Source organism: Ochotona curzoniae, unplaced genomic scaffold (genome assembly GCF_017591425.1).
Source record: "Ochotona curzoniae isolate NIBS_2020 unplaced genomic scaffold, NIBS_Ocur_1.0 patch75, whole genome shotgun sequence".
Classification (NCBI taxonomy): Eukaryota; Metazoa; Chordata; class Mammalia; order Lagomorpha; family Ochotonidae; genus Ochotona; species Ochotona curzoniae.
In genome coordinates this window covers 342378-359731 of record NW_024467056.1, presented here as the reverse complement: position 1 = coordinate 359731, position 17354 = coordinate 342378, and the positions used below count along the sequence as shown (strand labels likewise).

At 39.4% G+C, this 17354-nt stretch overlaps 1 protein-coding gene across 1 annotated transcript in view; it reads right to left on the bottom strand.

The window, feature by feature from the left end:
• The window catches only part of LOC121168203 (MAX gene-associated protein-like), a 65571-nt gene that overhangs the window by 6856 nt on the left and 41361 nt on the right, over window positions 1-17354 (bottom strand). The window contains exons 16-22 of the mRNA XM_040998091.1: window positions 15081-15374; window positions 13452-14899; window positions 9535-9665; window positions 5856-5907; window positions 3005-3211; window positions 925-1036; window positions 423-653 (exon numbers count right to left, since the gene is read on the bottom strand). Coding sequence (XP_040854025.1) covers window positions 423-653; window positions 925-1036; window positions 3005-3211; window positions 5856-5907; window positions 9535-9665; window positions 13452-14899; window positions 15081-15374 — 2475 coding nt within the window. The remainder of the gene's footprint in view (window positions 1-422; window positions 654-924; window positions 1037-3004; window positions 3212-5855; window positions 5908-9534; window positions 9666-13451; window positions 14900-15080; window positions 15375-17354) is intronic.

Genomic DNA, 17354 nt, shown 5'->3' with positions numbered 1-17354 from the left:
AAAATTACATAGCCTCCTTAAAAACATATCAACAGGTGATCTGATGAAGAAGAGCCTAACTCAACAAAACTACTTATTCTTTAAAATTTCCAATTTATTTGCCTTAGCTACACCCATACTTCCTCAATCAGCAGAAGCATGTGGAAATCAAACATACAAAGCAATAAAAATGGCAGCTTAAATAAATACTAAAAATGTGACCTAGGATGCTATCAGAAATAGGACTTATATGTTACCATGATTAGTAATGTCTCAGGATTTGCTTGAGTGTATATAGCAATAAACCAATATATAGTTAAATTGTTTTCTTACAACTTATCTCTGATTTAATCAGAACTAAAATTATGGCCAAGAGATGTTCAATCCACTAAACTAAACTGATGTTTGCCTGTATCAAGAAAAGCAAAGAATGTCCCTCCTACCTGTGGCCTGGTCTCTTTTTCTGGAAAGAATCAAAGGTTTTCCCCTCTTGTTATTTATAAACATCTGTCCAAGTTCTACAGATGTAGAAGATCCTTCCTGCTGATTGTTAATTCTGGGAGACACATCAAACTCATCTGATCCCATCTTCTTTTTTCTCTTTTGTGTCTCTAGTGCTTGTTGTTTTGCATAAATATACTCTAGCTTCTTCAGGACCACTTCCTCTGTCTTACCTACAGGTAGATAAGAAATTAATGATCACTCTTTGCATGACTCCACATAACAATGAGAAATAAGAGTCAACTCAAGTCCAGTTGACTTAACTATATTTCCCAAAACTATGGAAGGCACGAGTGATTATAGTCTAAAGGAAATGTCCCATCCAGTCAAAAGGTAACTGCTGAAAACTCTGGGATTTCCAGTCTTATCCTAACTGTAACTACTTAGAAGTTTTGCTGGCTAAAACTATTAAGCTCTTTTGCATAGATAATTTACATATCTCACCTGAAAGTGACGATACTTTCCGTATCAGAATATTCCGTTTTCGGGTAAGGAGGTTTTTCTGTCCTATTAATTTGTCTGCCTGATCGGTTAGTCCCTGAATTTCACTGAAGGCCTAGAACAGAAATAATATGAGGTCCAATTAATGTATTCTTTCCTAAAAATAGGAAAAGTCTACATGATTTCTTTAATAAAAGGAATACTTTTTTAGAAAATTTCATAATACTATTCAAAACAATATTGACGTTTCAGAAATTACTTTTGCTACAAAACTCAAACACAGGTTTTATTTTAAGCAACTTTAAAATCATCTCTTAGTATAAGTAAAATCTGGTTGACATAACTTTGCTCTAAAGGGATACGAATGTTTACCCAAGCTTCTCCAACTCCTACTTAAATAAAAGCAATTCAAATAAAACTACCCTAAGAACTTAGGCATACAGTTAGAACTTCGCCAGCCTGAGTATCTCAGATCTTCTTTTGTAATAACTGTCAATTGAAATTGTTATTTTGGTCCCATGGATAGTTGTCATCAGAACCCCAGGGCAGAGTGCTAAATACACTGCTTCCATTCCAGCATCCAGCTAATGTCCATGAAAGGCAGACAGAGTCAAGTACTTAGAACCCTACTTCGTAGATAGGAGACTGGGAGGGAAGTCCTAGCTTCTGGCTTTAGTCAGGTCTATATCTAGCTGTTGCAGGCATCTGGGCAAGAGTCAATGATGAAAGGACTCTAACTTTCCTTCTCTTTTAAATAAACAAATCTTAATAACAATAAAACCTGTCAACTATCAAGTAAGTTAAAATACCACTCATGCTCTGTTATACAATGTGATAAACTGAGACTGATGTGATGTGGCAGCAGAACAGGCTAATCCTCCTACAAGTGCCAACATCCATACAGGCATCAGTTCATGTCCTGGCTACTCTACTCAGATCCAGCTTTCAGATAATGGCCTGGGAAAGCAGTGGAGGATGGACCAAGTCATTGGACACCTGCACCAACACTGGAGACCCAGAGGAGACTACTGGCTCCTGAATTCAAATAGGCTCAACTCCAGCCGTTGTGGCCATCTTGGGAATGAAGCAGCAAATGGAAGATCTTTCTTTCTCTGTAAATCTGCCTTTCCAATAAAAACAAATCTTAAAAAGGAATAGTGATAAATTATTTTAAGTGCTTACAATAACAACGTATCATAGTGTGCAATGCCAGCATCCCATTTACAAAGATCAAACAAATCCATACTGTGTCACTATGGATCCAAATTCCTAATATATCTAGGAAAGCAGAAGACATCTCAGGCATTTGGGTTTCTTTTTTTTTTTTTTAAAGATTTATTTTTATTATTTTTTAATTGGAAAGGCGGATATACACAGAGGAGAGAGAGAGAGGAAGATCTTCCGTCCGATGATTCACTCCTCAAGTGAGCGCAACGGGCCGATACTATGCCGATCCGAAGCCAGGAGCCTCTTCCGGGTCTCCCACGCGGGTGCAGGTTCCCAAAGCTTTGGGCCGTCCTCGACTGCCTTCCCGGACCACAGGCAGGGAGCTGGAAGGGAAGCAGGGCAGCCGGGATAGAACCGGCGCCCATATGGGATCCCGGGCGTGTAAGGCGAGGACCTTTAACCACTTGCGCCACCGCGCCGGGCCCGGCATTTGGGTTTCTGCCAACCATGTGGGAGACCGAGATGGGTTTCCAGACTCCTGGCTTCAGCCTGGCCAGCCTTGGTTGTTGAGGTCCTTGGGAAAGTGAACCAGTGGATTCTGACTTTCAAATAAATAAATAAATCTCTTTTTTTTGCTTTTTAAATGCAGAGATATAGTACACACTGCTAAAGAGAATTCTGACAACTTGAAGGAAGATCATCTTTACTAACAATGTGATTTTCAACAAAACGCTACTCTGACTCATCACAGTCATTTTTCCTGAGACAATTAATAGGCATTCACTACTCCACATTTAATTGTTATACGTCCACGTAGCTCTAGTCCCATCTCCTTTCTATGGCAACCAATTTCTTTTCTTACTGTATCTGTCAGATTCTCTGAAAACTAGAAAAGTAGCTTATATAAAACACTTACCCGAGTAAGTATGAGACTTTTCGAAACCTTTGAAGAATGAAGTAATCCTAATGTCATCTTCAGTTTCTCAAAGAGCTCCCTCATCTCTCCACGTCGCCGCCGCTCGTTGGCAGTGTGTGTCCGGCGGTAATAAGCAAAAGCTTCAGCTTCTTTCTGTAGTTTTTCACTCCAGTAATCAGCTTTCGGTTTGAGAGGAGCTGATGGAGCCTGTCCAAGAAAGATTGATTTCTAAATATATTTCAGATAAACCATCCTCTTTCTCCACTGCCTGTAACTCAGGCACACATCATCTTCTGGACTGTTTTAAGAGCCTCTCAATGGTCATTTTACTACTAGTCTATCCTTCCTCCAAATATCAATAATACCAACTTTGAAATCTCAATACATGCTGATATACTGAAATTATTTCCCAAATCACATTTTGTGGTTTTCAACAGAAGGAGGAGGGAAAGATTATGAAGAGGAGCACCTAGAAAAGGTGTATTAGGAGATCTAGAAAAGCTTATCATATAATTTATTATTACTACAATTTGTTTCCACAACACAGACTACATGAAAAAAAAATCTTATTTAGTGGAACACATACATCATAAAGAAAAATTTCAATACTGTTAACACTCTCAAATTACGGAAAAGGGTCGACATTTTTGTACACCATTCCTCTTTTCAGTCATTCCTAACTGCCAGAAATTCCCAAACACACTGTGCAACCCCACACCGTCCTGACAATACACACAGGTTTTTGCCTATATCTGAATTACTCTTTTTTCCTTCTACACAATCCTCCATAGCATTTATGACTAAGCAGTTAAAACTCTGTACTTTTCCAGGAAACTTATTCTTAAATGCCTTAGGCTTCCCCAAACATGCACAGCTGACAGTTTAAAATATACAAAGAGTTTTAGGAAATCCAACTACACCCTGAACCTATAACCAGACCCCAGAAACAACCACTTTTTGATTCTTTCAGTACTATCTTTCAGGTCTTAAATCTATAACACAAATAAAAAGTGCTAATGTAAGCCAATTCTTTAATTCTTTTCCAATTTCAAAGTTATCTATTGACTTCTTGCTATGAGGAGAATGTATATTGTTCACATCTACCTAATAACAATTTAGTTCTACTATCTCTTAGCAATCTGAATATCATTTTATCTTAATTGGTCATTCCATTAACATTTTACCTTGCCTTTTAAAAAAGATTTATTTTTTATTATAAAGTCAGATATACAGAGATAAGGAGAGACAGAGGGAAGATCTTCCGTCCAATTATTCATTCCCCAAGTGGTCCCAACGGCTGGTGCTGAGCAGATCCAAAACCAGGAGCCAGGAACTTCCTCCGGGTCTCCCACACGGATGCTGGAACCCAAGCCATTGCGCCGTCCTTGACTGCTTTTCCCAGACCACAAGCAGGGAGCTGGACGGGAAGTAGGGCTGCTGGGACCAGAACTAGCGACCATACGGGATCCTAGCGCATTCAAGGCAAAGACTTTAGCCACTAAGCCACTGCGCCGGGCCCTTACCTGGCTTTTTAAATTTGCAAAATGAGGATGTCAACATAGGCATCACTTATTCTTTCTTCTCACCTTTTGTCATTTGCATTTACTCATTTTGCAAGATTTAAGTCATCTGGGCCCGGCGCGGTGGCTCAGTGGTTAAAGGTCCTCGCCTTGCACGCCCGGGATCCCATGTGGGCGCCGGTTCTAATCCCGGCAGACCCGCTTCCCTTCCAGCTCCCTGCCTGTGGCCTGGGAAAGCAGTCGAGGACGGCCCAAGGCTTTGGGATCCTGCACCCGCGTGGGAGACCCGGAAGAGGCTCCTGGCTTCGGATCGGCATAGTATCAGCCCGTTGCACTCACTTGGGGAGTGAATCATCGGACGGAAGATCTTCCTCTCTGTCTCTCCTCTCTGTATATCCGCCTTTCCAATGAAAAAATAATAAAAATAAATCTTTAAAAAAAAAGATTTAACTCATCTATATTTTATTCATAGGCTATTAAAAATCATTAATAGTAGTTATACAATAATGCATTCTGAAAATTAATGACACAAAGTAATAATAATTTTTCTAACTTTTAAAACTGGTTTTGTGATTTTTTTTTCCTCTTGTATTTCCAATTGTCACTTTTTGGACAGTCTTTGTCTTTATTATGACCCTAATACTATGTAAAAACTCTCACATAAAGCCTTGATCTTTCAAAAGCTGTGTACAATAACAGTGACAGAATGAAAAAAAAAATGGACAGAAAATCAGTATGAAGTTTAAATACAGCAAAACATCACAAGCATCTGCAAGTTAATAATTTCTGTACATAGACAGGACAGGAATTTGGTCAATTGGTTAAGATATCACTAGCCACACCAGCATTCCACATTGGGAATTACCGGTTTTAAGTCCCTGCTTTGCTCCCAATTCCAGTTTCCTGCCAATGTACACCCTAAAAGGTAGCAGAAATATGGACCAAAGCTTTGGGGATCTGCACCCTTGTAGGAGAGCTAAAGGAATACCTGGCTCCTGGCTTCTGATTTTCTCAGCTCTGGCCACTGTGGCCATTTGGGGAGTGAACCAGCAGACAGAAAATAAGTCTCTCCTCTCTGCAAACCTGTCTTTTAAATAAGTTAAAATCTTTAAAAAAAAAAAAAAAGATAAAAACCACATTAAGGCATAATCTCCTAAAAGGTAACAGTTGATTACATTAACTCATTGAGAAAACAAACAAAAAAACCACTGAATTGGGGGGTAGGAAGACTGCGTGGGTAGAGAATGTTGATACACCCAATGTTGTTTTAACCCTACAACAGATGTTTTCAAGTTTATTAAATGGATAATTATGAAATATATTCTAAATACCTTTCGACTCCGTTCACCAGGTTTGTCATCTGCAGAGATAGTGGTACGGCACCTAGATAAACACAGTACTTTTTAATAACTTACTGAAATTCAGTTATCTTTGAACATATTTGAAAATGTGTATATAATGAGATTCTTTATCATCTGGGTTTAATATATAGCCATAATTTATTCAAAACAGTACTTCCTTCCTCTAAGAAAAGTATCAAAATTGTTAAACTGTATTTTTCAAATTAGGAACTATTTCAGAAGTATAAAATGACATAAAAAAATATTATGAACACCTGGGTATGTACTACACAGACTGGTAAGTAATATATGCTGGGCCTGGTACAACAGCCTAATGGTTAGATCATCGCCGTGCAAGCACCAGGATCCTATATGGGTGCTGCTTTGTGTCCTGGCTGCTCCACTTCCCATTCAGCTCCCTGCTTGTGGACTGGGGAAGCAGTGGACGACGGCCCAAAGCCTTGGGACTATGCATACACATGGAAGATCCAAAAGAAGTTCCTGGCTTCTGGCTTCTTTTCCAGGTACATGGGCAAAAAGCTGGATCAGAAGTAGAGCAGACAAGACTTGAATCAGTATCAATATGGAACGCTGGCCTTCCATTTGGAGATTTAGCCTACTACATGGTACCAGTCCCAATTTCTTTAAGAGTAAGGTATTCTAAATTTTATCTGTTTACTAATTGAGCAAAGTACAGGTGGAAAGATTTTCCTGTCATAAAACGAAAAGATGCAGGGCATGAAGACTTGGCAAAGCTTATGTTTCTTGTTTTGGTAAATCTTGTATTTATTTAGGACTTGGTATCATTGAGGAAAAGGGAGACACTGCCTCTTTTGTGACAGACATTGTACTTTCCCTTTTACCTCATTAACTCTGAAGTAGAATAGTAACAAAAGCTGAGAAAGCATCATTATCGCTGCTGAGCAGGACTATTCATTTTCTTCAGTCCAAAATTATGTTTAGGCTACTTGGGTTACCTACGAGTTAAGCTTAGATGAACTTAAAGCCCTGAAACAAATCAGAATTGGCATCAGCAATACTACTGAACTTATTGGGTTTTGTCTACTAAAACTGAGTTCTTTAGCAACAAACAAAAAATGTAATATGAAACATCATTTATAACAGTAACAGGAAAAAAAGCTCTCTGGTATATGTGTAATGAAAGCTTTGCAGCTCTCATAAAATTGTACTGAGGGGCCAGTATAGTAGCATGGCGTGCTAATCCTCTGCCTATAGCACTGGCATCCCACGTGGGCACTGGTTCAAAACCCAGGTGTTCCACTTCCAATCCTGTTCCCTGACTGTGGCCTGGGAAAGCAGCAGAGGTTGGACTAAGTATTTAGGAACCTGCTCCCACATCGGAGGCCAGGAAGAAGCTCTTGGTTTCTGGCTTCAGATCGGTTCAGCTCTAGCCATTGTGACAATATGGGGAGTGATCCAGCAAATGGAAGATCTCTCTCTCTAACTTGGCAACTGAAATAAAATAAATCCTTTACAAAACTGTATTGAATGACTGAGAAATCAATAAATGGAGAAAATGCCACATTGATAGAAATAAGCAAACACAAAGAATACAAATCATAAAAGGAACACATTGCAACTAAAGACTTAAATAAATTATCTTTAAAAAGATCTGAAAGACAGAAAGGGTGGGGAGACAGAAGCAATTCTCTATCTGCTGGTTCATTCCCCAAATGGCCACAACAGCCAGGGCTCAGCCAGGAAGAAGCCATAAGTCACGAACTCTATCCTGATGTCCCACATGTGTGGCAGCCCTAAAGAACTTGGATTGTCTCCTCTGTCTTATCAGGCTAATTAGCAGAAAGCTGAATCAGAAGTGAACAGCCATTTTTTTTCCCTTTTTTAAAAAAATTATATTTTTGACAATCCTTACATAGTTAATTAGGGTAAAAAGGTTCAAGGGCTACAGGAAAATGGGTAAGACTATTAGTTCCATATTGTTTCCTTCATATATCTGAGGTAAAGGGGGATTTTAACAGAGAAGCCCCACCCAGTCTCCCACCCCAGGCCCCTGTTGTAGGGCAGGCTTCAAGGGTCCTGCTCAAGTGGTTTTGATAGTTCATCAGCCATAAACTGCTGCCAATCTTGCCATTCTAAGCACGATAAGGTTGCTGAAGAATCCACTGATTGACATAGCCCATCATAGTGTCTCCATTTGCCCAGTATTTCACTGCCAACATATAGCTGAGGTGGTTGATTGACCTGTTCTGTCTTCTGTCTTTTCATGGTTAGGGTTCTGAGTCCAGTAGCTTGACTGCGGTGATCCCCAGAGAAACCTTGTCTGAGGAGTTCCCAGACCAGATTCTTGTATGTACTAGCAAGTACAGGACCTGGCACAGTCCATCGCCCCATCAGCTGGTGGTTGCAATTGCTGGGTTGGTTCTGTCTCCAGCCCTGTCTTCCACACAAATCAATGGGTGTTGCAGTCCAGCCTGATTCTGCCCAGCACACACTTGGCCTTCACATAAACCAGTGGGAGCTGCAGCCTAGTCAGAGCGACCCACAATAACCCCCACCAGGCCCGCCCCTATCCTGGTTTGCCAGTATGTGCAGCAGACTAGTCCAGTCTGTCCCACATCCCATTCAGCTTTCATACATGTCAATGGGTATTAAAGCCTAGTTCCATCTAACCAGCCCAACTATCCAGTCCTCATGGATGTTGTTGGGTACCTTTCTGTCTAGCCACTCCATCCCCTGCCCTAGTTTTTGTGCCCTCTCGTGGGAGTGGTAACCGAAGAGGGAGGAGCCCACTATTTCTCTCCCAGGTCATTCCCACTCCCGGATTAGGCACTCTCCAGGTGGTTTTGCAGCTTAAGTTGACAGAATCAGCCCCCAGTGCCAGCATCTGCCAGCTGATGCTGCGAGTAGCTTTCTTTCTCTTTTTAAAAGATTGACCTGGGGCCTGGTACAATGGTTCAGTGGCTAAATTCTCGCCTTGCAAACACTGGGATCCTATATGGGTGCTGATTCATGTCCTATCTGCTCCACTTCCCATTTCAGCTCCCTGCTTTGTGGCCTAGGAAAGCAGCAGAGGATAGTGGTCCAAGGCGTTAGGACCCTGTACTAACATGGGAGACCCAGAAGCAGCTCCTGACTCCTGCTCAGTTCCAACCCAGACCTGACTGTTGTGACCACTTGGTGAGGGGACCAGCAGACAGAACATCTATCCCTCTGTTTATCTCTTTATGTCTGCCTTTCCAATTAAGATAAATAAGTCTTTAGACAAACAACAAATAAAACTTTAAGAAAATAAAAAACTTGAAAAAGATAAAGGAATTAACCTTTATTGAGTAGAGTATGTCAGTTATGCTAGTTAGATTTATCACTGGACTGTCAATTATGCAAGCTGGATTTATCATCGAACATTTTCAAAGGAGATATTTTCCTTATTTCATCAGTAAAGAATCAGAGATGCAGAGTAAAAACGTCTCAAGGTTAAACATCTACAAACTAGTAAATCCACCATTTAACATAAATGTATCAGGTTCCAGAATATTATTCATATTCACATGCTGCCTAAGAGAACGATCATGCCAAGAAAAAAAGACTAACAGAAGAACTAAGTCAGTTACCCCAAGCTCCTAAACAGAACAGTTTTGTTTCTGATTACAAAGCAACAAAAAACAATTCTAAAAGCAGTAAAACTTACGGCTGTTTGGATGACTGTGGATGAGCAACTGTGGTCTTCTTGTGGACAACAGTAACTTCCTGTGGAAGCTCTTCTATGGTCTCAATGTCCACCTGTTCCTCATCTTCCTCAATGCATTCTACAGAGTTACTCTGAAACACATCATTGCAATAGTAAGTAATTAACTGGGAGGTGAGCATACCTGAACTGTTCAACTACATGTTCCCCTTATAAAAGACAAGTAGTGCCAATCATTGAGCACCAGCAGTACTGACAAAATCCTATGCTTATTATTCATTTAAAAAGGAATTAGAAAGACAACACACAATTAGTAGCAACAATCTACAAAAACACTTAAGTCCTAGGTATGCTTTAAACAGACATTACTCATCATTAGATTAAACAGAGTGCCCCACTGCAAGGTTGCTTCAGTGTTTTTTAGAGCACAAAACATAGGTACTGAATGTACTAAAGCTTTACAGCCTCAAGATCACATGACTGTAAATAAAAATTCAGTGAGGGAGAAGGCAAAAGGGAAAAATTCAGGCTCTGTTTTAAGGGGGCTTCATGACTAACACTGTTTTGGATTCCTAGAAATGAATACACATATTAAACATACACAAGGAAAAAATAAAAACAGTCTCTATGTTGGCTTTGATAGTCCTTCAGCCTCACAGAATGAGAGCTTCTGAGAAACTCAAAACTGCTGACTTATGTAGCAAGAGAATTTTACAGATAGAACTAAACTAGAGTTCTATCTTCTATAACTGCACCGTATGCACAGCACAAAGAGGCATAACTAAAAACAAAGAATCCCAAACATCTTACTAACTCTATGTTTAAATTTGTTGGAAAAATTATTTACCTCCAAATTATAGGCTCCACAAGGCCAACAGACACTAAACACAGACTAACATTTAGTTTCCACACCCTTATAATTTAAGCATATTTTAAACAAGGTATATTAAGTTTAAAGCACACATTAAAATTAACTCTAGGAAAGTAAAATCAATGTGGAGCCACAAAAAAGAACCCAAAGAATCAATAACGTAAGTTCATGCTCTACAATACCAACTGATGAGGGTCTGCCTAGTGCACCCTCACAAATTAGATCACACAACCTTCACAATGCAAAATTCACATTGAAACAGCCAGTCACAACTTTCTGTAACATGAGTATGGGTCAATGTGCACAAATGCAATGTAGAATTTAAATTTTAGAAATAATTTAATATAAGCAATGCCACACTCTAAAGTTTTATTAAGTCCGTTCTACATAGAAGCAGTCTTCACTGGCTTTAAAAGTGGATTGCTACTTTTGACTGACATTTCTCTGGGTTGACTTACAATGGGAGATTCTGCAAAGAACACAATAATTCTCAATATTTAACTACCATACTCATGCTCATTTAGATTCCTTAGCTACCTATAGATATTGGTCCATGAAAGACATTACTCAGAGTATATGAAGCAAACACACATGGAATCATTTAACTTTTAGAGCTAGATCCTTACAAGCAACTGAAATAGAGGTAACTAACAGAGGCTAGCAGGATAGCTCAATTGGCTAATCTCTTGCCTGCAAGTGCTGGCAGCCCATATAGGTGCTGGTTTGTGTCCCAACTGCCCCTCTTCTTATCCAGCTCCCTGCCTGTGGCCTGGGAAAGCCAGATGGGGACTTGGACAGGGCTTCTAGCTTTGGACTAGTTCAGCTCCAGTTGTTGTGCCATTTGGGGGAGTGAACCAGCAGATGAAAGATCTTTCTCGGTGTCTCTCCTCTCTGTATATCTGCCTTTCCAATAAAAATTAATAGATCTTAAAAAAATAAACAAAGCTTGAACATATTCATTTTTTCATTTTTATCTGTATAACCAGCTAACACAGAGGCTGAATGAAACCTAAGGAACTGACATTCTAAAGTGATCAGCTGCATCACAATGCACACAACTGCTACCGCAACTCAAGGAGTGGGACACCATGTGGCCATCAGCTGGCTGCGATCACCTTATGTGTTACATCTTACATATAATATGGGTCAACAAACAACAGGCTGCATTACTTTGTATGAATCAAATTGTTCTAGAACTCAACAATGTTCATTCACTTATGAGTAACTGAATCATCTAGTCTATGTAGTCTAAAATATTATTTGGCCCTTTGCAGAAAAAGTTTCTCTAACTGGCTCTCACAATATGCAGCCGCTTAATTCAATTCAATCTTAATTATAAATCCCGCAAGAAATACTTAAGGAGAAATTGAAAAAATTCAAAAGATTATATTACACAGAATAATGCCCAAAGTCTACACAGATGGGACATCTTGCTAAAGTTCATGGAGGGCACCCATGCTGTGGAATAGTGGATTAAGACACCACCTGCAGTCTTGGCATCTGATATGAGGGCCAGGTCAAGTTCCTGCTGGTCTACTTCTGATCCAGCTCCTTACTAATGTGTCTGGGAAAGCAGCAGATGAAGATCTAAGTGCTTGGGCTCCTGCCACCTGCATGGGAAACTTGGATCAAGTTGCAAGCACAAATCTGTTGTTTATAATAACTGGTGGTGAACCTTCCCATTACTAGAGAGGATCAAGCAAAGACTTAATTATTTATCTCCCAGAAGTAAAGAAAGACTTGAAGGATAGAACACTAGAGAGATCTTCTAAGGTCTTCTGTAATATTAAGATTCTAAAATGTAGACAACAGGGACAGCATTTGTTGTAACAGATAAAGCTGCTACCTACAATGTTCACCTCCTACATGGGTGCCGGTTTGTGTTTCAACTGCTCTACTTCGAATCCAGTTCCCTGCAAAAGGCCTGGAAAAAAACAGCGGAAAATGGTGGCTCCAGTGCTTGGGCCCTGCACCATGCGGCAGACATGGAAGAAGCTTCCAGATTCAGCATGACCCACCTATAGCCACTGCAGCCATTCAGAGAGAAACTAAGGGATGGAAGATCACCTCCCTAACTGCCTTTCAAATAAGTAAAAATAAATCCAAAAACTATGTATGAGTTTTTTGGGTGTTCTTCTTTGCAAAGTGAACTTTTTTTAAATTTCATTTTTCTATAAACCTTTCCAAGTACCCATATGTAAATGCTACATGCATATTCAATGATAATTTTAAAAATCAATTTAAGGCAATATTGTGTTAAAATGTCAGATACATAGAATTTCCTAGTTTTTCTCCAGAAATAAAAACACTTCTCTAAATGCAGGCAGATGAGCTTTCCATATCTCTGTTTCTTATTTCACTCTGTTTCTTATTCCATTAGGTCAGCCACAATCAATTCATGTAGAAAGTCACAGGAACTTACAAATAAAATGGGAATAATGGGTTGGTGATTTTTAAAAATCCAACACGGTAGAAACTCTCCAACACTTATTCCGTAAGGACTCAATCTTGGCTTCCCTTAACTGGTACACAAGCCTCAGCGAGCAACATAAGCTTAGTAAATGCTTTCTGATAAACAGAGTCCTAAAACTAAAATGTTAATCACAACCTAACTACACACTCCAACTGAATATATTAAGTCCTAGAGGTCTTTTTATTTTCCTTTCTTATTTTTTAAAGATTTATTTTTTCTTTTTGGAAAGGCAGATTTACAGAGAGATGGAGAGATAGAAAGATCTTCCATCTGTTGGTTCACTCCCCAAGTGGCTACAACAGCTAGAGCTGAGCCAAAAGTCAGGAACCAGGAGCTTCCTCCAGGTCTCCCACACAGGTCCAAGGCTTTCCCGGGATGTAAGCAGGGAGCTGGATAAGAAGTGGACGAGCCAGGATATAAATTGGCGTCCATATGGGATCCCAGTGGATGCAAGGCAAGGATTTAACCACTGCACTATTGCATTGAGCCTCTTAAAGATCTTCTGAAAAAGCTACTATCCCTAACAAGCCAGTTAAATCCTTGAGGTTTCAGTCACAACAAAAATAAGCTCACCACCTTTTCTACATCATCAACCTCCTCACTCTGGTAGCCAGAAACAACATCCACAATTTCATCAATAGAATCATCGGTTTTCTCATTTTCATCTTCCTCATCCTCTTGCAAATCCAAAACAGGGTAGTCAGCACTGCTTCTCCCACCCTTCTTCGCTTGCTTTGGTTGTATTTGCTTTCCTCGTAGTTGTGGGTGACCCTGGACACGTCCATTCCCTCTGCTCCCTTTTGCAGCTCTCCGAGGAACAATGGAGAAGGCTGCAGCCTTAGAAATCTTAGTCCAAGAATCATCTTCAGTTTTTAAACCTCTGGCATTCTCAGCAGTTGCATTTCTTGCAAGTAAGTCAGAGTTGCCTTCTGCTTGTTGAAACACATCTGAATTTTCTTGACACGTCTTTGCTTCAATTAACTGTTCCTCTGCCTCTTTCTTACATTCTTGTGATGTTTCAGCATTCTTCCAGATAAAGGAGCCCTTTGGGTGTCTCCTCCATCTCTCCTTACTATTGTCCTTCTCTACAGAGTTTCCACACCCCTTCTCACTGGCCTCAGGCTGTGTATTACACCTTTGTTCCACAACTCTGCTCCCTGATAATTCACGTTTAATTTCTTCCTTAGAGACAACTGGAAATTCTTCCAATTTTCCCTCCAAATTGTTAAATTCTTTCTGCTGCTCCACCTTCACATCTCCAAGCTTTTGAAACTGCCTCGTAAGATTTGATTTTTCTTTGGAATTGCTATGATTCCTAGTCCCACATTCAGTAATATCTTCAGAGTCTTCTGTGTGTGACCCAGTGTTACACGAGTACTCAGAAGACTTCATAGTTGCAGGACCTTCTTCCGTTAACACTTCATCATCCACTTGAGCACCTCCTTCTTCCAAGGAGTCATTCAGGGTGTCTTCTGAGGCAGCAGCAGCTCCTAAGTTTTGCTTAATTTCATTAGCCTCAAAGTCTACAGCCTCTCCTTCATACTGTAGAATGTTCTTAGTTTCGGGCTCTCTTTTTACAGAATGTGTTTCATCTTTTTGGTCAGCATTCATGGGTTCCTTCTTCATCTGAAGGGAAGCCACATGTTGAAGAATGGAACTAGGAACAGACTTTTGTCCTGGAAGCTGCAACAAGGCAAAACTACCAGACTGGAGAGGAATGAGACTGGCTGTACCAACAGGCTGCCCTCCTGAACTATAGGTTATTTTGGTTTCTGATCCTGTTTTATTTGTAAAGCTTTGTGGTTCAGGAGGGGAAATTCTCAGGGTCAATGTGCCAGCCTGAGATACAAAATTAGGTCCAGAGGAAAGCACTGATGGTGCCTGAGTGATAACATTTACTGCTGGGGAAGATCCAACAGCCTGAATAACAGGATTCACAACAGAGAAAGTAGAGGATGAAGCAGAAGATGGTGGAGTCTCCGAAGGTTTGGAAGGAGCAGGTAATCGGATTCCCATCACCGATCCTGGTAAGAAAAAAGAAAATTTGAAATCACTATTACCCACATCTAAACTTCAAAGGTATGCTTTTCTTTTTGAAAAGGTTACTCCAAGACACTAAGAATAATCACCAAGGGGTATTAACATGGCATATGACCAATTGATTTTTACAAAGAAAATCTCATCAGAAAGATTTCAACTTTGTACCTGGGTTCCGAAACATGACAGGCTGCAAGTTGGGCTGGATGTTAGATCCCCGAAGCTGATGTAAAGGTAGGAGCTGGACAATCTGCCCATTAGGGTGCCTGAAAAGATTCATTCCACTTGGACTCCTAACTGGTTGTAGGACCATCCGCTGTCCCTGAAGCTGTGTGTTAGGAACAGCAGGTCTCACAGGAGGAGAACCCTGCTGCACCGGAATCAGCAAGAGTCGAGGTCCAGTTCGTTTCACTGTGTTAGGAGACACGTGTGGATTAGTCACTTGAATCTGAGGGGTATTTTCTGAAAAACAGGAAATGGAATCCTAGTATCAGAATTTCCCTTTAACAACCATAGGAAAAAAATCTACTATGACATAGGATCAGATGATACTACAAATGACTTTAATGTGAATCATAAAAATTGGCAAAACCCAGTCTTTATAATATCTATTTATGCTAAGAACAAATTGCTTTGCACTCTGTGCATATTCATATTTAAAATAGTTCTAAAAAGCATCAATTACCAAGATGTGTATCTAAAGAGGTGATGCCTTTATGTGATGAAAAACATGAGCAGGCCTCTGAAGCTTGATTCTCATGAGAGCCAGATACTTTCTGATAAAACTCTTCAACTTTTCCAATGAAAGCAGACTGGAGCTGGTGTTATAGGCTAGGCCTCCACCCATGGCACTGCCATCCTATATGGGCACCAGTTGGAGTCCTGGTTGTGCCACTTCCCATCGAGCTCCCTGCTCATGGCCTGGAAAGCAGTGGAGGACGGCTCAAGAGCTTGAGCCCCCGTACTCATTTGAGAAACTAGGAGGAAGCTCCTGGGTCTTCTTGTCAAATTGGCCTAGCTGTGGCCATTTGCAGCCATTTTGGCAAAGACCTCTCTGTCTCTCCTTCTCTAATTCTTTCAAATAAAAATAAATCTTAAAAAAAAAAAAAAAAGGAAGGCTGGTAAAAGTATACTTATGATTTCATTTCACAGCTTATACTCAAGGAAGGTAAGTCAACAACTAAAACCACAAGGTATATAAAAAGCTTTTTTTGGCTTAAAATCCACTAACAAATAAACAAAGCAGAAGAATTTGTGAAAATTCTTTCAAAAGGAAAAAAAATACATACCCCCCCAAAATGGAATGAAATTAAGAGACATCAAAGAAGCAGGGAAATAAAGCCTGGTTAGAAAAAGGCAAAACACAGTTTTAAACAAACAGAAAAACAGAAATTTAATGCAGAAAATTTAAATTAAAAGATTTCAAAACATTACTACTAAAGATGCACTGTAAAGTTTAGGAAAGATACTTAGAAATATTGAAGATAGGGAAAAATAATGAATATCACCCATTGAAAATTTTTTTGGGTGATAGGGATAAAAAGGTAAGAACAGCAACGAATATAAAAGAACCTCGTCTACCATTATCATCCAATTTGATAAAGTTATTAACATTATGAATAAATAAAACTTTAATAGCTTTGCTACTAAACAGGAAAAGAATAAAAAATCAAAAATTTCACCTTAACAATGCAATTTTCTATTAGACAAGAACGCAACACACCTGCCACAATTATTCCATAATATTTCAATGATAATTACATGCATATAAGCTAGCTTTAAGACTTCTTATAAAATGACACAAACCAAATTATTCATAAAAATAATGTGCCATTTAAACAAAAAACATGTACCTTAGACGGACTAACAAAGGTTGACAAATTCTTATTCAATTCTGTTTAAATTTTAGAAAATGATTCAAATTCTAAATTTCAGCAATTCAGAGAATAAAAACAATCTTAACAAATGCCTTAAATACGTCTATTTCAATATGCAAGTGGGAACAGGAAAAAGTCAAATGGAAAGTCACAAATTGCTAAGTTTTTATGAACTGAGAACTAACATATGCACTGGCCCTAGAAGTGGTATTTATCTGAGTGAACTCTGCTTACAAAAGAAAGATAAGAAAACCAGTAACATTCAAATACCTTTAGGAGGTATTATGGATGACATTTTAGGTGACAGATAGAATAAAATCCTATCATATCACAGAAAGGTAACCTCCCTTCAAATTTCAAATTATTGACTATATAGAAAAGAGAATATCAATCTTTGATGCTACATATTATTATTCCAGCATTTTCCCCGGTTTTTCATTAATAGAAAGCATGCCACATGTGAAGAATGTGGCTAAATGGAATTTAATACAATTACTATTGTTTCCAGTATATGTGGTTAAACCCGTAGTGTAGCAAGTAATTTAGGCTTCTAACCAATATTGTT